Below are 25,206 nucleotides of genomic sequence, written 5' to 3'. Positions count from 1 at the left end.
CTATGGCAGCATGTACTAGACCTGCAAAGGTTCAAACCAGTCAACAATGCCAGCATAAAGGAGAGGAAGTGAATGCTCAGGAGCAGCTGGCCAACAGATACAACTCCCTGTCTTTTATACAACTCCCTGTCTTTTAGTGGCTTTTTCTTTTGTTTTTGTTTTAAGAGAAAGAATAAAAGATATGTAGGTAGGAAAGAGGGAGGACCTGAGAAGGATGGAAAAGATCATGATTAAAAATATACTGTATGAAAGTCTCAAAGAATTCTTAAAAAGCATTAAAAAGCTAAATCATCTCATGGCTGTACAAAGAACTGGATGGTTAAACAAATGTTAGATAAGGATGTTTTTAAAATCTCAGAAGCAATAATCATGGACTTGTTTTCCATGAGAAGTCACTTCGGGTGCAGATCAATAATTAAAAACACAATTTTAGAGTCCAAGAAATTAACCCTGACCTCATGTTGAGCCTACTTGCAGACTTAGAGGGAAGATGTTTACACCAAAGGCAGGCATATATGGAATCCTGAGGTGGTAAAGTAAGTTTCCTTCCTTCATCAGAAAATGGGTCTCTCTTTTTCCTTTCTTCATTCTGGTGACAGCCCTGCCATCTTTGCAGCTACTGGCATCCTCTCTGGGACACACTCCCGCTCAGCTTTGATGTCATTTCCAGGAGAAACGATGGGGTCAGGCTTTATGCTGATGACGCCTGATGGTGATTGATTAGAAGAGTGGGAACATGAGCCCAACAAAGCTCCAGTGGTGAGGCCAGAGGCTCCCACGGCAGAGGAGTTTACCAGCGAGTTTACAGCTATTACACATTTTTATATTAACAATTTTTCCTACCCAGGTTTGTACACTTTATCTTTATTCTTTCAAATCCTGAAACTGCTTGGATAGGAGAGGGGTATTTATCTCTCTCTCTCTCTCTCTCTCTCTCTCTCTCTCTCTCTCACACACACACACACACACACACACACACACACTTCTAAGCCTGAACTTTTAGGGGAAATTGAAGAGGCTTTGTGTCAAGTACGACTAAATCCAGCCTTTCCATATCAAACCTCTGCTAGAAAATTACTATGTGGATGATAAGGCAAAAAGATATAATAAAAAGTGACTCTACTCAATTTACACTGCAATATTGGTATGACTGAATATTTTTCATTCAGGTGCCTGATAAAATCACTAAACTGTATTGCAGATAAATAAAGGAGGCTTCTGTCAAGAATAAACACCATTAATCATGAAGCCTTACCCTCTCAGAGCTTGTGCTATGCATCTTCACAAATACACTGCACAGCCAGCTCAAAGCACAAGCTTTCCTCTTTATGCCTCACCAGGCTGAGGGACCCTCGTTTTTCATTTTCCAAAATGTAGGCAGCAGAAGCATTCTGAAAACATTCCCTCTACATTTTAACTTTGCAGTTTTCCAAGTAGGTTCATTGTTGTGATCTTAGTGGAGGGAAAAAAACATGACAAAGAAACATTCTTTCTTATTTTGCAAAAGACAAACAAGGACAACTCTAAAATGACATTACTTTAAAGATGCAGGATTTTGAGAAAGAAATATTTCTGTTTTAACTTTCAGGTTTTGCTTTAGTTATTAAAAGAACTCTGAAAGACTGATAACAGTTTTTATTTTAAAAGCTGTTTTCACTACAGTCCATGAACAAAACAAGAAAATGAAAACAAAATAATTTTATTAAGAAACATGGGAAGCTCCCTCATCAATGCCACTTCACCAATAAAGAAAAAAAAAACACTACAGGCTATAAAATATGCCCCAATTTCAGGGTTCAAGGGTAGGGGGGAAAGATACAGAACCTCAAACATGTGAGTTAAGTTTGGAATTAGACATGTTTAGGGCAATCTGCCATTCACTCAACCTCTATCTTGTGTGAGACAGTATGTTCTATGCTCTGCGTGTGCCTATCATTGGTTCCTAGAGAAGAAATGGGATGAGATGGCGAGAACAGAGGTTAACTAATATGACAATAATCTATGATTTATGAAATAGAATAAAAGGACGTGTGAGCATGCATGGGATAGAGCTATGTTTTTGGAGTCCCTGCAAGTGTGTCTGCACAGCAGGAAAAAAAGTCTGTACATTCCCCTAACAACACACTCTCCAGGACTTTCCCAGCTGAAAACCAAGGTCAGAGCTGAGAACAGACGATGGCTCGGGTCAGTTACATGAAACTAGAAGGCTGATGGGATTAGGATAGTCAGGCCTGCCACGGTGGCACATGCTTTCAATCCCAGCACTCTGCGTTCCAGATCAGCCCAGGATACCCATGGAGACCCCGATACAAGAAGATCATCAGAATCCAGGCCCAGTGTTTGAATTTTCTGGAATCATACGCTGAAACCCAGGAAAGCAACATTATCATAGACTAATGTGGTAAACATAATGTCAGGCAGAGACAGCATGTTCTCAGAGATAATGAATTCTTCTGTGAGGCCCACACCCAAAGATGATCACCTGTGGAACACAGGGAATAATACTAGCTGCTGTGTTTCAGTTCACTGGGAACCTAACATCAGAGCCTAACGGAAGCAGGAATTACCTCTGGTGGCCAAAAACTACTGAAGAAGTCCACGCTGTCAGGAGAATCTTTTACTGTCAAAATGAACAATGGTGGAGAGACTGAAAGCAAAGTCTGTGCCCTGAGAACAGCCATTTGGGGAAATTCTCAGTGCTCAGATATCAAGAACCTAGTTCAAATCAGGCCTAAAAAAAGAGAGAAGAAACCAACAGCAGTCCCTGGGACACTGCTGAAGACTCTCTTTAAGAAAGACCTGAGTATAAGGTTGCATCTGTATGTGCAGCCTTTCCTGACAAAATCTGGGCCTTCCTTCTTGGAAATAACAAGAGAAAACTATTTCTGGGTGTGTTAGGGATGAATGTAGAGTCCTAGTTTGGCACTATACACTTCGCGTGCTTGGATAACACCAAGATTCCCATGCACTCACAAGCCGAAACAACAAAGCAAAGCAAAACCACAGGTACAAACAGACAAAACAGGTGTGGATGCTGGGATGACCTACCACTGCCAACCTGGCAACCTGAGTCTGCTGAGTCCCTACTCCAGGTTGACCTCTGACATACACATGTATGACATATGACATGGTCTGCATGCATACACACACCAAGAGACAAATAAATAAATAAAAGTGATTTGAAAGCTAAATCGTCTTGAATTTGCTTTATTATTCTACCAATGAAAAATTTAACCAAGAAATCCATCACATTTCACCACACAGTGACCTGGAAACCCTCTTCCACTACGAACATTCATTTATTATCACTTACAGTTGCTCTCATTCCCCAATTTCCTTTTCTGAAAATTTGAAATTATTTTATCCTTTGAAAACATATATATATATGCACACATATATATCTTAATCATATACATATACTAATCACACACACACACACACACATATATATATAATGTATCTTAATCATATCTGCTTCCACTGTTCCCTCCCAGGAATTTGTTCTTAAGGTAGCTAAATTTTGGGAACTGTATAACTATTCAACTGACACCTGAAACAAGGTGCAATATATTAGAAAATCAATTATCTGCTACTTATTAATGCAAGTTTAAAAACATAATTTTGAAGTTGGGAGTTATTCTTCTCTGTTTCAGCTACAAGCTGTGCTTCAGGGGAAAAAATACATAGAAGAAAAGGAAACAGCCATGACGGAGACATCTCAGTAACTTTTTATTTTTGTTACATTTACAGAGAAAATGCACTTTTATAAATGACAATGACAAGATTTACAAGTGTAAATGTCTAAAATTCAAAAATATAAATTATGAGATAGTTTAGAAATGTGGCTTTCGCTTAAATGGGATGGATATCTTCCCTCCCCACTCACACAGGACAGCTGATGCTTACTAATTGATCAGCCTTCAGTTGCCTTCTCTGCATTCAAAGGAGAGCAAAGGGCTTAGTAGCTCTTCTCTCGCTGATTTTAAAGCCAATAACGACTGTAGAACAGCCAGGTTACAAACTTGAATGAACCTCGACTCTCCTCTCTAATGACATTTAAAAACCGTCTTTAGGTCCCCACACTAGTCATTCAGCAGGCACTCTGCTTGGCAAAGACCTCAGGCAGATGGAAGCTATAGACTCGACACACAGGCCAGAGTCAAATGGACTGGAAGAACTAGGAGACTTGTGGCTCCGAGGAATGCAATTCATGCAGAAAAGCGTTGTCAGAGCAGGGCCAGGGAGCCTCGTGGGAAGAAAGCAAAATAAACAGTTCAACAAAGAAAACAAAGGCTGGCCAATGGTCTTTTCTAAAGCTTGAGTACACTGAAACTTCAGTGGGTGCCTACGGAAAGACAGCATCAAAGAAGACCCTTGCAAAGCAAATAGACCAAGGAAGGAGGCTTCCCTCCCTCTCCACACTGGGGGAGGGAGTACACTCTGCTCTTCCTTCCCATTCAACCTCCACTTCTTCTGAGGCAAATCTTTCCTCCCACAAACAGAAGCGGCAGAGAGTGACCTGCACAACCCAAGTCTCTGCCTATGCTGAAAGATGGAAAGGTGGAGAACTCAGCCCAAGTTTGTTATGATGCAATGTACAATTGCTTCGGATCACAGAAGTAAATCATAAAAGGGAGCACTTGAAGGAGGCAGCCAGGTCAAATCCGTACAGCCTGTAACCTACCTTTTATGAATGAGGAGACCCTCCCGAAGTGCTCAAGGACTCTTGCAGAGAGTATATGAAATACACAACTGTGGCACTTTTTCAATGGTGTGTGGCATGCCCCAAGGCACTTTTCTTGGTGTTTCTTACAGCAGCTGTCCCTGCTTTTAGAACCAAAATCCATCTATTCCCAGTTAAACTTGAGTTGGGGAACCTTCCCTCTAGGCATGTATTACTGCTTAGCTAAAAAACCAAAGTTAGAGCATCCCAGAGTTTGGTCATTTAAACAAGATTAAAATGCTTCAAGCTGACCTCCTTTACTCTTCTTGACTACTTTCATTAAAATGGAAGGTCATGCAGGTCTTTACTGCCAAATCTCAAGGATTAGTTACCATAGAGAAAATGAACAGGAGTGAGCACACTGTGTGTGTGTGTGTGTGTGTGTGTGTGTGTGTGTGTGTGTATACAGGAAATACAATAAAGACCTGTAAGAAAGCAAAATAAACACAGTAGGTAAAAGGACACTAATATAATCTAATGTAATTTTAAATTAATCACCGTAGCCCCAACAGATAAGATGTGAAGAATCAGAGTTAACACTTAGAAGTCAAATCAACTGTTAGGACTCAGGTTTGTCAGCTTGCTCCTGGGAATTCCCCATATGTTTACAGTACACCCTGAAATACAGGAAATCTGTTCCTTGGAGAAGCCAGAGTTTAGTTTATCTCAGCAAGAAGCAGTTTACTGTAAACTAGCAGGGCTTTCCACCGGAGTAACAGAAATCGGAGTAACGACTTTTAGTGGTTTCTCTTGTAAAAAGGAGGAGAATCGCACTTGGCTCCCTCCACACAGACCCATATGACAGGACATACTACTCCCTTATGCACTTGGCAGGATTTGGATATTATTAAAATGCACCGTAAGGAGCGTCTGACTCTGCTCTGGTGAGACAGTAAAGACAGACACATGTTCTCATGTGGCCTACCTCCTGTGAGCTAAGCCCTTGCTACCTGGAGTGGCTGAAACCAGGGCACCAGGCACCTTAGAAACAATTTACAGGGGCTGTCCAGCAGTGAAGGATCTGCTACCGATGAACCTTTGAAAGAGCCTTTAAAAGTGCATGCTGTCACACTTTCTGTGAGTTAGTGCCCTGCTGTGTCTGGAAAACACTATTTCTTTGGAATCATCCACCACCTCTGGCTCTCACTATCTTTCCTCTCTTCTTCCACATAGCTCCCTGAGCCTTGAGGGAAGGGGTGTGATAAAGACATCCCATTTAGGAACTGGTGCTCCAAAGTCTCTCACTCTCCGCACATTGTCTAGCTGAGGGTCTCTGTGTTAATTCCCATCAATGGCAAGAAGCCTAGCCAAACAAAACCCCAGCAGGGAGAACTGAGCACAAAGTCCCACCCCTAACCAATAAGCCACTTGCAATTGATACCTGCTGGGAGAGGGAACATCGGTTTTATTCCATGGAAGGATGCTGGCTATATCAACACACTTCAGACCAAGCCTCATGCTGAAGCATGTCTCATGCCAACACAAAGTATCCCTCAGGTTGTTGTTGTTGTTGTTTTTAACATGCTTTTTTAATTGTTTTGTTTTAGCTAGGTGTTTTTTTTTCTTTCTCCCCTCCCCCTTCCTTCCTCCCTTCCTTTCTTTCTCTTTTGTGGAGAGAAAGAACATGAACTTGTTGTTGGTGACTTATCTGGGAAGAGTAAAGGGAGACAAAAAATATAAACAAGATACATTATATGATTTTCTTTAAAAAGGAAGAAAATTCCTCCTACTGCACAGGTTTCATGTAATTTATTCTAATGTTTACTCAGATCTTTAAATTGAAGCCAAGCTTGTATTCCTGTAAGAGTCCCAAGTGAGAGAACTTCACGCTATCAATCTGTCCCTCTAGTTGCAGGTAACTAGTTTTAAGTTTTAAGTACCTACGACTTTTAAACATTTGAGATACCACTTAATCCATAACATTAGGTCAGTGGATTTTAGGCAGTTTGTGGCTTTGTGTCACAGATCTTCATGCTTTTCTTTCCTGAAAATGTACCCTCATGCTCTATGGCAGCTCCTGCCCTGCATTCTTTCCTTTTCTCCTGCTAAGTAGGCGAAAAGGACAGAGGACTCAGGCCACAAAGATGGTTCAGAAACCATGGTGCTGGAGGTAAAATACAACCTACTGGAGGAGAAAAGTAAGCATCAATCATACTTCCGGAAATCTGTAATAATAGCCTGGCCTGGCAAGACATGACCAGTGGTGCAATAGTGGCACAAACATCATGGGAGTTCCACTCCACAAGATCAAACTTGTACTAGGCACCCTTATCAGATAAGAACCTATGGCCAGACAAGTCATAGGCCCTAGCAGAAACCTAATAGTATTATGCTGCTACACAGACATAGCATTAAACTGAGTCCTAATGACATCACTATACCCACAGATCAATGAACCTCTCAACCCTCATCTGAGAAGATTCTATTTGCAGTAAATGGTATCTAACACAGAGACCCACAACTGGACATCTTGTGAGAGTAAGAGACTTCAGAATGCTCAACACTAAAGAAAAGCTATATACTCGGCCCTGCCCCACCACTCCATTAAAAATTCATTCAAGGATCACTGTAGAAACAGGGATGGAAAGCGTCTAAGCACAGGCACTGGATGACTACCTGGTAACAGTGTCTTCTGGACCAAGCTGTACATACGAACTCTAGCATTTGCAACAGCATACCAAAACCGGTGCAAGCCCAAGCCAGACTAAATCCTGGGAGAAGACAAGAGCTGTGCACACAATCCCACCTTTCCCTGTGGAGCTACCAGCAATTGTTAGCTGCCAGGAGACAGACACAGTTTTGAGAGTGTAGCTCCTGGTAAATCAACCACACTTCCTAGGCAGCGCAAATTGATCTGGGGAAAGGACAACAAAGCTGAGTGGGGGAGGAGCTAGGTAGAGTCGGTCAAGGAAAGTGATATGATCCAAACACACTGTACAAAACTCTCCAAGAGCTAATTAAAAAAAAAAAATTAAAGTCCTTTTTTAAAAAAGTACAAAACAGAGAGGTATCACTAGATCCAGTTTTACAGTTGGTGTTTTGGGGTTTTTTTGTTTGTTTTTTGTTTTTCAACTTCTGAGTTTGGTGTTGTTTGTCTGTCTTCCACGAGCTTCAGAGTTCTAAAGAGTTGGTGCAATGTCACTATTCCAGCTAAGTCCCAACAACCCAAGTGCAATGTAAGTATGCCCACTCCTATTCCGGTACGCCTTTTGGTCAGATCACATCAAAACAAAAGCAGCAAAGAGTATGTTTCAAATTTTTCTCAGCACGGTTACCTGACAAATGTTGTGTAGAAAAAGGATGCTATCTCACTACACATTTTTTTTTCTCTGCTCATTCTTTTCAGTGTACTCTTTCCAAAAGAGGCGAAAATCTAGCTAATTTGTCACTTAGTATTCGAAGAGTTCACAAGCCATTCCTAGAAACATATCTGCTAACATTTTACTTTCCTGCTGAATGAACTTCCCTGGGGGCAGGTAGAGGGATACAGCAGTAACAAGAATGAGTGACAGGCAGCCCTGTGTTGTGGGCCCTTGTTTCCCTGGGGAAAGGACATAAATGAACTTGCTGGGCGGCTAGAGGAAACAGCCCGTCTTACATCAGTGCAAAGGGAGCTCTTATACCTAAGAGCAGGATGGACGGACACAGCACAGTGGTGCCCTCAGGTATGGGTGGGGCAATATTCCTGATGTAAAACTCACTCCCAAGTGTCTTCCTATGGGGATAAATTTTGTTAATGTTCAATTTTTAGACCTCATATTTTGAAAAATAAACAAAACGAATGCAGTAAATTTCTGTTTTCTTTGAAGCCAGGCTTAACATGAGTGGAAGCATTGTACTCAAAGAAAAAAGTCGGTTACAGTCCAGTACCTCCCAGGCCCCCACAACAGGTTTGACAGCAGCCTCTATAGAGTCGGCAGCTTCCGGTTCAGTGACTGTGAATGCCTCAGTCAATATCTGCTCCGGACTGTGTTGCTGAGCACAGCACAAAGAACACAGGATTTTTTTTTTTCTTCCCAAGAAGCTGCCACTCGGTCTCCATGAATGTTCGCTGTAATTAGGACCTGTTTTCTCTGCAACTGAGGAGCAGATTCAATATTTCAGTCATTAGAAATACCGCAGAGCTGAGACACATTACACCTTTTGAATGCAACCTGTTTCGTGTTCGTTTTCTCAGTGTAAAGTAAAATGTGTGCTGGTTGATCACAGTGTGTGCCGTCTGCCCAACGCAATTTTAAAAGTTTAGGAGGAAACACTTGATCATATATTCAAGGCAACGGTGGGGGCTGACTGTGAAGGTCAGCAGTAAAAACTGATCCTCAAGCTTCTAGACGCTTCTGCTTATTTTGAAAAACTACAACCAAACATTGACACTTATTCTCTGAACTGAGATGACATACAATGAAAGCTCTCGGGAACAGTGTGAGAATGGCTGGAAGTTCCCGTGAACGACAACGCACAGCAGTAATCACAACAGAGAATAGGATGAGGCTGGAGACAGGTGCCGTTCTGGACCAGGGCTGGCACAGTCAGGAAGCAGGTTCCCCAGGTCACACTTGGGACACTGCAGTTACTCACCTGTGCCCTTTCTGTTAATAATAGCTGTGGAAATAGTACACAGTGGATGTCACTGTGGCCCAGTAAAACTGTACTGAGAAACACAGATTGTGGGCCAAGTTTGGCTTGGGAGTCACATACTAGCTTAGGTGATTGTTCCCAGTAGAAGTCTGGTAAGAAGTCATCCAAGTGGGAACATGTTAAGTGAGGAAGCAAGCATGAATTACCTGAAGGGAAAAGGTTTGGCGGGGAGGGCAAAAACCAAACCACTCAGAGTAAGTTAAGGAGGCTTGAAGTCTACTGGATACACAAAGTAAGTGCTGGCTACTTACGCATGTTTTAATACAGTCTTGTCAAAGTGGTAAGATGTACCACACTTAAGTCAACTGTCCCATTGGCCTCACACACTCTACAGCAGTGCACACTGGCATCTGAGTTTTCTAGCTAGAGAGAAACTTTTAATTCAAAAGCCCGAACAAAAACGTGGCCTCCACTGCACTTCTCCAGACTGTCATGTGCTCATCTTAGCATGTTGCAGAAGCCAGCAGCAGATGCCCACCGCCTCCCACAGGTATTGACAGAGTCAGCTAAGAAAGGCCCAGGCCTGCAAAGTGTGTGGTTTTCATTTCTATCAGCAGAGACCCAGCAACAGGGGCAAACGGTGTGGACTCCAGTCCCTGAACTAGAATACGGCCACGGCCCACAGCAAACATGCGATATGCGCTCTTCATCTTTGGATTGCTGTAAGCTTAAAATGGGGCTAATTATAAAAACCCCCATCATAGGCTTCGGGCAAGTATCTCAGTAGATAATTACGGAAAGCCTTTAAAATTGTGCTTAACACGCACTGTAAGTCAAACACACACAGCATTGGCTGTGGTCATTATTATGTATTTTTTCCCATGTAAACTCTGTTTCTTTCGTCCCTTATCAATGAAATTCTGGCATTCAAAATATAACTAGTACCATATATCTACATATAACTAGTACCACATATATATATACACACACACACACATATACATATATATGGTACTATTATATGTATATACATATATAAATACATGTGTATATGTATATATACACACACACAAACAACTGGTACCCAAGTCCAAGGAGACAACAGATCTCTACAACAGTAGCTGATTTACTATCAAGGGATTAGCCTGGTGGGAGGAAGCATTTACCACTGCAATAGAAACTTTTAATAGAATCTTAGCAATCGAGCATTTGGGATTTTTCACTCCTGAGTGGGATAGCTTTGTTGGCATTAGGAAGCATACTCTAACAAAAACAAACAAATAAAAATGAAAAGAAAAAACTTACGACAGCAGCCTAATAAACAACAATCCATTCTCATCACTAAAATAATAATAATAAAATTATATTTATAATGTATTTATATAATAAATAATCATACATAAACATATAGGAATATACTATATTTGTAATATTTTGTAATATAAAAATTATATTATAGTTATAACCCTGTAATAATAATAATATTACAGCATAGACTCAGTCACACATATGCAAAGAAATACAATACTCAATGTAATAGAATGTTATTACATTTTACCAGTCTCAGCAGCATCTGTGGTAGATCCAAACACTAGAGGATATAAAACACTTTCCTTTCTTTGTTTTAAATTATGCTATTAAAATATTAAAAACCAGTTATGCCCCAAATATAAGATTTTGCTACATCTCCTTATCTTAGTGGAGGATTCCCTTGGAATGAAATAAAACCACTATTTTGCATATCTACTCATCATAGAGTTTTAAGTAAGGGATCAGGCTGAAGACTTCTGAATAAATGTTTCATGCATTCCCAATAAACTAAAGAGATGCTGAATCCATTGGTGAAGGAAGACTGAATAGCAGCCCTGGTCATCTACTTAATGTATCTTTCTCTATATATTTACCATAATGGTTTATCTTTTCTTGCACTTTCTCTCTCTGGGAAATAATGAATGCAATCATTCTCCAAACTTGCTGCTCACCTTCTGCTCTCAGGCCTAAAAGGCTGTCTAATCACGGGGGCAAAGCCTCCCTTGTCCCAGTGTACTCTATTTCAAAGCTAATATGAATGCTCTTCCCTGTACTTCCTCTCCAGGCAGCAGGAGGTAGAGCACTTCTTGCAAAAAGAATAGCTCTTCTTGGTTAAGAGTGATTGCAGTGAGTTGGGTAGCCTCCATGTAAGCCACCTTGACTCAAGGAAAAGAATCACGAGAGTACTCATTTTTCACTGGCCAGCGAAGATAAAGGCGCTTTTCTAAGAGGAATTAGTACACACCAGCATCTGTGTACTGGCTGGAGATGCTGGTGAAGTGCTATTCTCCTCCACCACATGAGCCAAGCAGAGCACTCAGTTCCACTGGCAAGAAGATCAGATCACTGGGGCTTGAATTATTGCAATGGATTAGTAACTAAGGACTCAGCTTTGGAAAATGAATTGCAGATCTCGGTATAAAGCAAAGGGAGAGTCCAAAATCTAATTCATACTGGTTCATGAATGAGAAAAACTTGGCTCAAATAGGTTTTACATACGGAATAGATCCCAGCACACCCTGGAAACCTTAAATGAATGTGAATGAAATCATACTGGAATTCAAAACCTTAATAATTTGGGTTTCTAAAAGTAAATCATATCTACTTTTAAAACAAAACATGATCAAATAGGTTCCAACACTTAAAATGCATTCATACTCACAAAGCAAAAGTACATTCCTTACTGCTATTAAAAAAAGCCACGGAAATGGGTGTGTATTCTTGGAGGAGCAAGATATAACTAACCAACTGTCTACATTTTAAAAGAAACTTTAAAAACTGGTAACAGCTAGTAGTCTAGAGGGTTTCATTAGGGCCCATAGCATATGATACAGCCCTGATGTAAACCACTCAAGCCAGGACACAGAGAAGACTGAACAAAACCCACACATCACTGCTACAGGCTTATCACTAATGCACCAACGAAGCTCAGTATATGCTATGTAGACTTTGGTGATTTTTCTAAAACGTGTTTTTCCTAAAACGTGTTTTTCCCTATCCATAGAGTCCGTGATCATTACAAGAAAGAAAGACATTTCAACTGTCGGTTGGGCACAAGCCGTGGCGAATTCATTCCCAACAACTCAAAAGATAAGAAAAGATTCTCATAGTCAATGTTTAGGAAACTATTTGGAAGACATAAACACAACACAGCCATTGTTTATTTTATAAAACAATTTAATGTGACAACCTAGCGTGAGATACGTTTCTAACTTAAGTTCATGATTTTGAACTGAAAGAAATATCACCAACAAATACTAATATTATTCCTATTCATCCTCTTCCCTAAATTCACTGCACCTAAATTTCTATCCTTGAGCTACCCTGCTCAACCAGAAACTGTGGATAACATGAGAACGAGGAGGATAAGCTAAAGGCATTTCACATAACAAACTCGGTTTTTAAACGTGGGCTGACATATTTCCGTACATATTTATAAGGCTTCTGGGTTATTATTGGGCTGTAATTGCAGTTGTTCTACCACCTAATAAGCCACGGTTGGAAAAACAAAAGCAGGTTAATTTGTGATTTCCTCTACTCATTCAGAGGCAAATTAAGTGTCAAACAGCTAATACAGAACATATTTCATTTTATGAGATTTTAATTTAATTCTGCACCATATCATTGATGACTTAATATAGGGTGGTTTATCTAAAAAGAGGGGCAATTTATAAACCTTTTCAATAGATTCTTTAATGATGGAATATGATAGCATAATTACCGCAGTGCCTGCCATCCTTCTGAACACTTGTCTGTCAGCGTTTCCATCAACACAGGCCCCTGTTTTCCAGAGACTTATAATTTAGTTTCTAAAGTTGGCACCAGAAGAACAATTGTGTTTACAAAATAATGAGAATATCTCCAAGTTTTATTCTCCTGTAATTAAAAATATTCACTCTAAAAGCTTTAGTGAGTTACTTCACTTGATTTCATTTTCTAGAAGACAATTATACAGCAAGCATTCTGGAATTCAAATTCTCAATAAGATACTTTTACAGTTTATAGTTACTACTTTGAAGATTTGGGTATATGGGCCACATTTACAATCAACACCCTCAGCATTAACAATTACAGGTGTGCCCACACCTGTCAGAAAAGTCATCATATGGCAATAGCGGAGAACTCCCCCTTTCAGTGGACTAGGAGAAGGGACTGGGAGAAAAGTGGAAGGGAGGGTGGGACAGGGGAGTTGAGAACGGGGGCTTCAATTGGGATAATTTTTTTTTGGTCTTTTTGTTATTTTGTCTTTTTTTTTTCCCCAGAGCCGAGGACCAAACCCAGGGCCTTTACCACTGAGCTAAATCCCCAACCACAGGATATTTAATTAATAAATTGTGAAGAAAAAACTTTAAAATTATAAAGAAAAGGTTATCATGGAGCAAGACCAGAAGAAACTCGATGCCCTTATACATCAACCCTAAGCATTTAGAGAGCCAACCTTTGCAGAATACATACATGAATGTTATTTTATCGAGCTCCTTCTGCAAGGCAGACAGCTTCATTTCAATAAAGTGGAAGAACCACACCATGGGGAGTTTGCCACAGCCTACAGAACGAGTGAGTGGCGAACGCAAAGGGGAATTCAAGCGTGCTAATAACCCAACTAGTGCCTCAAAGACTGGACCAGCCTGGCTGTCCACTGAGTGCCATTTGCTTGTCTATCTGTTCATATGCTGGGCACTTTCCACAGAGGAGCAAAGAGCAATGACAACTCCTGACAAATTACCAAGCAAGAAAAAAACCATGACAATAAATAGGTACACGTGAGATGCTACAGACACAGCCTCTGGGATAGTATGAACCGTAGCTCACCATGCAAAGGCATCGAAGGCAATGCGAAGGGGAAACTCCATAAAGGCGTGGAGATGTAACTTGCTCTAAATTCCCAGAGCCTCTTTCCTAAGCTCAGTATCCACCCAGGGATCTGCTAGAACAAGATGAAGTGGCACAACCCCGGGAAACTACAGACATGTGCTGTGTTCCACAGCCACAACCTTCTCTCAGAACCCTCTACAACGTCTCTTGAAACTCAGAATTGTCAAGCAGCCTTACATTATAACTCTTTGATAATTATACAGGTAGGCTGCTCAAGAACAATTTAGTCAATTACTGCTTATGTATCTTAAAACTTGGCTGAAAAAGTAGAAAGCACTGGGAAGCTCAATGTCACAGCTGAAGCAAAAGTCCATGACCAACTCTCAGCTCCTCCAGATATGACTTACCTTAACTGTGTCACTGCTTTTGCTATGAACCGAAACAGTGGGTGCAGGTGGCTTTGCTGTTCCTATAAGTCCGCCAGAGGACCAATAAGTGCAGTTTTAAATTGGTAATTTCCTATTTAAGTCTACTTATAAGATGAACTATAATAAGGCCAGAAGAAAGAGTTCAGCACATCCCGTTAAAAAAAATTCTCTAGGACATGATTTTTGAAAGAGTGAAGAGCTTCTAGATTCCATAGAATATCTGACTTAAATTACTTCATCACAAAGACTCAAGTTCAGGAGAAATCAGACATCTGTCTCTAAGGCCTTGTATGATCTAGATACAGCACGGAACCCCAACTAAGATCCATGCCGTCCCATCCATACCATAAAGGTGACTCACAGGTCACCTTGAAAACTCAAATTAGAAACTAACTTTTCCCTTTGTGTAGTAGGACTTCAGTTGGTCCTTTCCTTTTATGTGCTTCAGAACTCTGTAAATACTTGCTTATATTCCCGTAAAAGTCACAAGAAGAGTAAGTCGCAAGTTTCTGCCTTTCCCTCTGTAAATACCCACTTCTGCAATGCTTACAGAAGTCTCAATGCAGATTTATTACTTACCTCCAGGCAAATCGGAACTGAAATTACAATTCAGTAATAGGAGATGGATCCCAAAACCGGTTGGTAAAATATTATATGTGTACGTGGGCATGCAGTTAGCACTGTTAATATCAATTAATTCTGTTCACAGAGGAGGACTTGCTTTAAAACAACTTCATTTTTCTTCAGCATACCATATAATTACCAGCTGTAACTAATAGTCAGAGAGATGCAATCTAGCATCTATATAACCAGCATTATTCTTCAAAGTATTATTCCTGCTTTTCTAACTTCCCTGTCTCAGAAAGGAAGGTGATTATTACATATGACTACATGTGTACCAAGGCCATTAGCAGGAAGCAGCCCCTCCCAGAGAGGACATCCAATTATTATAGCATATGGCAGCTTTCCGGATGGTACTGCAGAAGAATGCTCTGTTTGTTTGTAAATCCACCATTCTTTTTCTTTCCCCTCAATACCAAGTGAGATAATATTTATTTCCATGAGATTTTCTTTTACAATAAATACATTTTATCGCCGCATTTCTTTTCTTTTATCTTATGTGAAGCACGGGCTCAGTCACATTTGCCATTTTGTTTGGGTGACATTCTCATCAATCAAGCAACTGTTGGTATATGGACCACGGGGACTCTGAAAAATCCTCCATAATAAACATTTCATTTTGATCCACTGTAATCCTTGGTCAGAACTCTTTCACGTATCAAAAATTTAGTTTGTTTAACTTCAAACCTAAACCAAAACCAAACACATATTTATTTTAAGCTTTCGGGATTTAAATTTAACGCTTCAGTTTTAAGTTTGTATCTAACAGCTGTTTGTCTCTCATCAGCCACATAGTCAGACAACAGCTAAACCTTGTGACAGGCAACCTCCGAAAGCACAGGGTCTGCTGCAGCGAGTCTAGGAACAGAGAGACCTTTGCCATGTTTTAAGAGTAAACCTTATACTGCTATCCCCGCTTCAAAGCCCAGAAGACATGCATTAACAAAAAGTCCTGAAGCCATAAAAGCCAGTATTTAGGTCCATTTCATTAATGGGTAACGTTTTAATACTTACACATGTAATGGAGGAATAGGAGATGGATCGTAATGGTAACGGCCCTCATGATGTCTGGCATCAATTGGTACAGGAGGATGGAAGGCAGGGAAAAGATGAGGAGGGTCTGAAAAGGAAAGAAAGTACACCTTACATAAAACGAATACTTTAAGATAGCATTTCAGCCCAAGGCAACTTCACTGAACCGAATCTCTTTTAAGAATTTCAAGAGCTGAGACCAAAGAGATGGATCAATGATTAAGAGCATTTGCGGCTCTTGCAGAGGGACCCGAGTTTGATTCCCAGTTCCCACATCCAGTGCGCTTACATCTCCAGCTCCAAGGGAGCTAACCCGTTTGTCTGGCTTCCACAGGAACCTGAAGTCATGTGCAAATTGCCATACAGACACACATACAGATAATTAAAAATAAAGCTTTAAAAGTGAATTTCTAGAACAGTCATTGAAAGCTAATGAAGAGGCTCATTGACCTACTGTAGAAATATGACGAGGCAAGCAATGCATGTCTGCTCTGGAGAAAGCAGAGCCATTGGTGCACTTTACACCAGAAAAGCAAGAACGAGAGGAACAGCAGAGCTTCTTTCTCTGGAATGAAGGCTGCCCACAAGGCAGGATTCACAAAACTAGGAAAAAAAATCACATTGTCAAGTAATTTTTAAATAAGCACACCACAATATTAATATTAGTGTCATGCCCCTGGGGGGTGGTTAAACTGTCTTTCCTACAGTTTCTGCTGGTGTTGGTATATATATATATATACATATATATTCAATATATATGAATATATATATATTCACAACATATACATGACTAAAAAAAAACAAAAACAAAACAAACAAAAACGCATGTTTCCCTTTCTTCTTGGCCTCTATAGTTCTGGTACCAGGACAGTCAAATTTCCTCTTTCCCCAAAGAAGAGGCCTACAGATCTGACTGGGAGTGATAAGATCCACTGGGCCTCATCACAGAGGGAGATATGGGGGAACTATGGAAACTACTCCCTTTGTAGCCAATGTAGCCCCTCCCTTCTGCTCTTCCTCACATCCTGCCCATCAGCTGCTGGGTCCTGGGTGTGTGTTCTACTTTTCCATAATCTCCTTACCCAAATTTACTTGTACCTGATGTCTCTTCAAGTCTAGAAGTAAAGATTTATTTAAAATATAGTGATCTGCTCTATGAACTGAAGAAAATGCCAATGGGGTTTAGAACTAACGTTTTGTCCACGTTCCAAGGAATAAAATGAGAGACCAAAATCTGTACCTTTGGCACCAGTGCTAATTGGTATCACAGCAAATATGTCAGAAGGTGATCCTTAAATGGTGCCACTGAGCACTGACAGTCACCTGTCACAGCAGAGGCACACACAGCAGAGCACTCCTGGGGATTAAAATGCACAGCAAACAAACCTTAGAATGGTACCCAGTTCCTTCAGGATTCTTAAGATTATAATTAGCAGGCTTAAAGGCAAATCAAACAGAAGCCCAACAAGCAGGTTCTGTGCATCCAGAGCAGCCACTGGAAGGTACAAACCCGGCAACAAGGTCTGGGAAACTGCCGAGTACAACAGGCAAGCGTGTGAACTGCACTTCCTGAGTTGGCAACGAGGCACCCCAACTGAGGGTGCCAAGTAATAAATGTGAGTGGACGTGGGTGGCTATTACACTGTTGAACTCAGCTGAATCTCATTTTCTTCCCTCTACATCTATCTATTTACCAATTTTTCTTCAATATACCTTCTAGCATGTAAGCTGTACTTCTCCCCCCCCCCCCAAGTTTTCCCCATGTGTCCTTTCTTTAAAGATCTAACTATACTCAGGACAAAAAGGCAAGAGGGAAAAATTTTAAGTATGTACTCACTGATTACGTGCAGCCTACAAAGGGGGGGCTCTTTCATTGTATTCCTCAATGTTCAAAACTTAGGAAATAGCGCAAGAGTTCTAAGAAGCTGAGAAATGCCACTGACTCAGTGAATATGCGTGCTTGTCGTAACATCAGGTAAGGAGGGAGTTAACAGTAGAGAAGCAGAGAAGGAATTAATTCTGTGTTATCAAATCAGTGTCACTGTGGCATCATGAGGAAATTCATCAGGTGGGGTTATTTAATCACTTTTCACACTTCACACAATGTGTAAGTACACCTGAAAAAAAAAACCTACTGTATTTTAAGTTTAATAATCAGTACTCAAAGGATGTAAGCCAGTGCTCTTGTAACGGCTTGCTAAATTTGAGTTTCAGGTAGAAGTTTATTGAGACACATGGCAAATTCACTGTTACACTTAACTCAGCAACCCCGAGATGAAAAGCCACCCTATGGAAAACCAAAATGCCCTATTTTATTTAAGCGGCATTGATGAAAGGTATCCTATCCATCCTCCTAAAGACAGCATAAAATTAAATGAAGCAGTCTTTGAGACTAGTTGGAAAGTCAGCCAGATTCTCACTGAATGTGTCTGAAGTTTGATCCACATTAATCACAATCAAATCTAGGGTAAAGGCGATGGTCATCAAATATGCCAAAACAGGCTTGGCTCTGCAGCACCCCTCCCCACCACGGGTGTCATCACTCTTGGAAATAAAAGGAATACTTTTAATTGAACGGCGTGGAAATGAAGCAATCGTAAATTATGGTCTGAAGGCTTCTCATAGGCACCTGTCTCAGGCAACACTGGGACCAACTGGGTCAGAGCTGGAAGAAAAGTTTCACCATAGTTTTAGTCATGAGAGAAAGATATCACATACATCTGTGACATTCAGTGAAGTCCTCACCTGTTAGGTTTAAAGCATTTCTGAGAGTTTGAAAGTTAATTCTACGTGCATCTTGCAGCCCTGTTTATACACTGTTATGGTCAGGGAAGTTTATGAATTCTTAATTCTGGAAGTATATCTAAATAAAGAGCAGAAGATATGATGTCATGTGACAACTGGTTGTAATTTAGAGTTTTCCAACTCATATGCTTCCCTGTTGGTTAAGTTTAAGCAGGATTTTCTAGACTTTGAAGCCCATGTGAACAACTGTAGGTTATATTTAGGATATTCATGGAAATCACCCCTCTTAAGCCACTTTTTTTTTTTTTTGGAAGGGGGAGAACCAGTCAAGACAACCCTCTTTTGATTTAAGGAATGCTTGACATACCCTAAAATGACAAAAAATAAAACACAGGAAAAGCACTCCTCTCACACCTATGGCATCACGGGGGAATAATCCCAACATTCCTTGGAAGATGCTGCCCAGTCCTCAAAGGCCTGCCTCAACTTGCATCTTGGTTTGTTCTTTCTATGCATCAGCGTTTTCCATCACAGACCCAAAAAGCTGTCCAGGAAAACCCACAAGATGAGAAAAGGTCCCTGTTGCCAGCAGCCATCATAATCAGCCACCTCACGGTTTATTTTTTACACATGAGCAGTGCAGCTGGGGTGCATCATAACTCAATGTATGTGTAATATGTTACGGCACCGTAGCCATCTTTTGCCCCAGGACATGACAAAACACTCCATGATGACTTCTCCAAAGTCAGGCGAAAACTGCTGAAGCAGAAGGAAGTGCCACTAAACCTGGCTACCTCCTATTTATCATACAATTTCCTGACTGATGGTTCCACAAACCAGCTGCTAAGTGCTGTGTACTCTACTGTCAGCAAACTAACGCGCTAAATGGAAGACAGGGAGAATAATGTGCAGACCTGGTGGAATCAATTTTACCGAGGAATTAAAATTCCAGTAGGTAGGGGTGGGTGTGCAGAGCCATGGTAAGCAGTGGACTATAGACAAGCATGGCTGCAAAGATGATTTATTACACACCTGCCCAACGTTTGATTGTGGTGCTGGAGGCCTCCGATACTAAGCAGAGATTTGAAAGGTGTGTCCTAGCAAAGTCTTTAAACCTTATGAATATGTAATCGACTTGATATACCTTTAAATAGAAGTGCATGGTAAAAACCATCTGAGCTGGGTAGAGTTGTCAGTATGCAGCTTCACACTGCCTGTCAACATGCCAAGTATTAGGGGGTTCATTAGAGATGAGAGGCACTGAGGTTTAGGTCTCTTCGCAACAGCATGGGCTGATCATAAAACCTATGGCGAGGGAATGCATGGAGATTGATCTTCAGTTACAGACTTCTCCCAGGAAATAGTTTCAGTATCCTCGGGCTATAAGATCTCTTGGATGCCATCCTGGGAAACTGCCTTTTAAGGTCTGAAATTTACATACAAAAATGTAGATTAAAAAGGGAGAGATCAAAGTCAACTCAGTGAATGCCCTGAAGGAGTAATTCACCAAATGATGCCAGAGTGGCCTGAAAGCCCAGGAGGCTGTAGATGCGAAATCAACAGAAGTAAACTGCTGGTTGCAGAAGTCCTCCTGGTTGATTTAGGTACCAATGCGGTCTGGCCTTGGGACTGTTTCAAGACTGGAGCTGGAGCAATGCTGCACCTGATGGTTAGCCACCCCTGTACGTGCTGTCAGTAAAGGGACCTTAAAGGGATGCATGGGCTTCTGTGCTGGTATCTACTAGGCTAAATTTAATACAAGCACCCTCCTTACATAGAGGGAGGTCTCAAGTAGGAATGCAGGGAAAAAGAAGAAAGGAAAAACCAAAGCAATGGCAAGAAATTCCATTGATGAAATGGTATAGACAGGCACCCCAGACCTTATACCACAGTTTCTTGTAAACTTGAGACATTTTCGGTTGTCACCTCTTCCAGGGTCCAGTGGCTAGAGGGAGACACTGTAACAGCTGACTTCAACATCCAGACTGATTCACTAACCTCAGACTCTTGCTACCCCTGTCTATGGACACTCAGCACCTAGGAAGAACTGATCTGGCCCCTTGGGAGACATGGCAGGTAGTTTACCACAAAACTAGAGTTAAGATAGTCTCTGGTTCTCCTGAGAGGAATCTAAGGAGTTCTGTTGCACACAGACAGAATGGGCCTGTTCAGTATCCATGGAGCATCACCCCATGGAGCGCCAAGATAATGTTCTTCTTAAGTGTGTGCTGTGTAGAGTGTGTAACCTCCTGAGAGTTATGAATACGCATCATTGTGTTTCTATGGCGCGGGTGTTGTGAAAGTGCTCATCGCCTGGACCCTGAAGATGTGGTGTACTGAAACAGTGACATTTATGACCGAATGACACCGTGTCACAAAAGTTTTAAGAAACTGTGTCTCTACATACTGTAGAAATGGTGCAGATGTACTCAGAGAATCTGTGTATAGAAGACCTGACTTGGAGAGCACATGCTACAGAAAGGATCTGGAACTGTCAGACAACTCAGCTTCTGAATTTCAAGTTTTCCTGAAATACTGCCCGGCTTATTTGTCTACCTGTCATCTAGGGCCACATTCCTACAACAATGGTAGAACTTTCTAGTCTGATCAGAAATAACACTGAAAACACAAAACTCGAATTTACATGAAAAGTTTGACATACCTGTTGTTAGATCATGAAGTAGTTTTTAAAACTGTTTACAGCTCAGGAAACACACTATTTCTAAATCTCAAGAACTTCTGGCAAGTGCCTTAAGTTCTCTGATTAAGTTTATTAACATCTAGCAACCTTAGCTCCACATCAGAGGCCTTGGAGTTAATGTATTCAGAAGTCACCTAAGTTGTTAGGAAACCAAAGATCAGCAAAGGTTCGGTTTAGGAGCTGTGTCCTATCAAAAGAACCAAACAGAAAAGACCTCAAGCAGCCAGGCAAGGTGTTTCATACCTATAATCCCAGCAACTCGGGGAGGCAGAGACAAGCAGATCTCTGTGAGGCCAGCCTGGTCTACAAAGCGAGTCCAGGACAGCCAGGCTACACAGAGAAACCCTGTCTCAAAAAACAAAACAAAACAAAACAAAACAAAAACAAACAAAAAAAAGAACTAAACAATCAAAAAGCCTCAAGTACTTTTCAGCAGCGAAATTTAGTATACCCAAGCAAGGATCTCCATCGTTTCTAAAGCACTTTTACTGTCCCCCCGATCTTATCTGTCTGTATTTCTAAGCATCAAGATGAAAAGAAATCCCAGTGTCTGTTCAGATCCACCCCACGTCCCATAAAATAAAGCCTGCAAAGCAAGTTGATACAGTCTGTCCACCTACTCTCAGAGCACACATGAGACGAGATCCCTGTCAGTGGATAGAAATGCAGGCACAATGACAAGTCCTCAATTTCTCTCTCAATCCTACAGCTGAAGCATGAATGCTGAGGAACAATCAGGTAACATACACCCAAGCCTTCCTGGAGAGGGCTGGCACAAGGCACCAAGTATTGACTTCCTGGAGAGGGCTGGCACAAGGCACTGAGTGTTGACACTGGCCTCCACAGACCTACCAAAGAGAATGATGTTTACTAAAGAAAGATGTGTCATCAAAGTCAATGGAAAACCACCAACATCTTGAGTATGCTGGCTGGCAACTGTATAACTCAGTGGTAGAGAACACACTTAGCATGCAGAAATACCTACATTAGTTCTCCATGCTGGGGGTGGGGAATGAGAGAGAATTAAAAAAGAAATGAATGTGAATGATACATGCATTCTTTCTGTTCAAAATTAGATAAGTTTTTAAAGAATGGGTTATTCTCCTCTCTGCTTAAATTCTACCATTATCCCATTTATCATTCCTGTCAAAGAAGAGCTAAAGTTCTTCCAATTGTTTGCCCCAATAACAGCAATAATCAAAATGATGATAGTGAAAATAAATAGAATCCACAAAATATGTTTATATGCTTGAAACACACACACACACGAAGACTTTTGAGACAGCTGATGGCATTTATTTCTTCATATGGCCTGACCCCAAGAAACAATTCTTATACAAATAGATGGAGAAACCAGTTAAGGTATTTGTCCAGTGGTATATGGACAAATTCGCACCTCAGTAGAGGATCTAGGTGACTTCAAAGCCAATGCTCTTAGGTTTTCATCGTTTTTCTTTCTTTCGTTATTTCTTTCTTTCATTATTTCTTTCTTTCGTTATTTCTGTTATTTCTTCCTTTCTTTCTTCCTTCCTTTTTTTTTTTTTTTTTTTTGAGACATGGTTTTTCTGTGTAGCATTGCTGTCCTAGAACTTGCTCTGTGGAGCAGGCTGGCTTCAAACTATTTTTTTTTTTATGTTTCCCAGACTTAATACCTAGATAGGCCATAACCCTCCCTTTGCCATATATCCAGTGTATAAAATATCCTTCCTGTTAGGAAACATGCGGCTGCGAAGGTTACACGGCAGGTTCACAAATCACACCACGAGACCTGTTACACATGGGAGGTTTATTAGGGGAAGGGGAAGGAGGTTGCAGAGAGACGAGGCAGAAGAGAAAGAGAGAGGAGGGGCTCCAGTTCTCTTGTAAGGTGACCCAGAGCATGTGCAGGTAGTTCCAGGTGGTCAGCAGGTGGTCTTCTTGGTGGCTTCACAAATGCCTGATAACCGGTTTGTCAGGTCCCCTGGAGCTGGCCATAGAGATGCCTGCTTACTGATCCCAACACTTACCACCTCAGTTTAGTCTATGCATTGAGGATTCTAGTCTAGACTGCCTATTTAAGTCCAGGATATCCCTTTCAGGGATTGGATGCTCCTCAAGCAGCCATCTATGTCCATGCGGTATGCTGTCTCTCAGCCAATAATGAATGTGTCCTCTTATGGCAATAAAAGTATGCAATATCCCCCACAGGTTCATGCTTTGACTGTTCAATGGTACTATTTTGGGATGTTCTGGAAGCTTCTAGAGACAGCGCCTCAGTGGAGGAAGAAGATCTATGGCCACTTTCTTTCTTGTTCTCTACTTCCTGACTGGCTATGAAGAGCTCCCATCTACCATAAGTTCCTACTGCCATGATATTTTTCCTAACCAGGTGGGATCAAATGACCATGGACTGAATCCTCTAAAATCCTGAGCTTAAAATTAAGTCTTCCTTTTTTTTTTTTAATTGCTTCTCCCATGTATTTCAGCTATAAACAAAAGGCTAACACACTGTCCTAGCTGGTTTTAACTATCAACTTGATGCAGCCTAGAGTCACTTAAGAAGAAAATCTCAATTAGGGGATTTTTCCCAAATGGATCTGTCAGCTTGTCTTTGGACAGGACAATTGCCTTGATTGCTACTTTATACAGAAGAACCCTGCCCACTGTGGGTCACACATTCCCGGCAAATGCTCCCAAGTAGCAAGCAGCAGTCCTTTTTTGTTTCTCCTTCAAGGTCCTGTCCCTTCTTCTATTAGTGAAACAATGTAACCTAAAATTAAACCAAATAAACCCTTCCCTGCCCAGTGTTGCTTTTGGTAATGGTATTTGGTACAGCTACAGAAGGAAAGTAGGGCAAAAATTGGTATCAAGAGTGGGGTGTCACTGTGGTGGACTTGGCCGACCATGTGACTCCTTAATGACTATTCTGTGGGAGGACTGTGAAAGATTTTGGAACTCTGAGCTAGAAAAGCTATTGAGAGCCTAGAGCTTAGAGCCTTGTTGTGGAAACTTAAAACCTGGATTGTGGCAACAGTTTCCTTTCAAGAGAGCAAAGATACTATCAAGTCTTAGGATAGCAGCCATTTATGTAATACTTTAGATTGAGAATCTGTGTGTGCTGACAATCTGGGGCTGAGGAATCAGTTATGAATACCAAGAGACCTACACCACTGAAATGAAGTCTTTTGTGCTTCATTGGGAAGATAGAGTTGATAGGGCTGAAGCTGAAAGATAAGGGGCAGTTAATACAAAAAGTATGCCACTGAGCGCAACCTTCCATGCTTCATTGGGACCATAGGAAAGCATTTCCTCAGAGTCAGTACACAGAGCTGGTCTAAGATGGATGGGCTACATTTGGAGTATGCAGCAAACTTAACAAATGGTATGTCAGAGGCACCTGTGTGGTGCTTGTTTTGAAGGTATGAAGGGGTCGTGGACATCAGCAGAGGCTTGGCACACTATAGAAGAGTCAGGGTCCCTGAAGAGAAGATATGGAAGAACTGAAACTAGAATGCACATGCTCACATCTGGGTCTTAGCAACCAGTCAAGAGAC

The 25,206-nt window shown here is 41.1% G+C and overlaps 1 protein-coding gene across 2 annotated transcripts in view; it reads right to left on the bottom strand.

Moving 5' to 3' along the window:
- Gli3 (GLI family zinc finger 3) overlaps positions 1-25,206 on the bottom strand; it is a 271,582-nt gene that overhangs the window by 107,542 nt on the left and 138,834 nt on the right. For both annotated transcript variants that reach the window (XM_060372711.1, XM_021640081.2), the window contains exon 4: positions 16,210-16,315. In XM_060372711.1, the coding sequence (XP_060228694.1) occupies positions 16,210-16,315 (106 nt within the window). The remainder of the gene's footprint in view (positions 1-16,209; positions 16,316-25,206) is intronic.

The sequence above is a fragment of the Meriones unguiculatus genome, chromosome 19, assembly GCF_030254825.1.
Source record: "Meriones unguiculatus strain TT.TT164.6M chromosome 19, Bangor_MerUng_6.1, whole genome shotgun sequence".
Taxonomy (NCBI): Eukaryota; Metazoa; Chordata; class Mammalia; order Rodentia; family Muridae; genus Meriones; species Meriones unguiculatus.
This window is presented reverse-complemented; position numbering and strand designations above follow the sequence as displayed.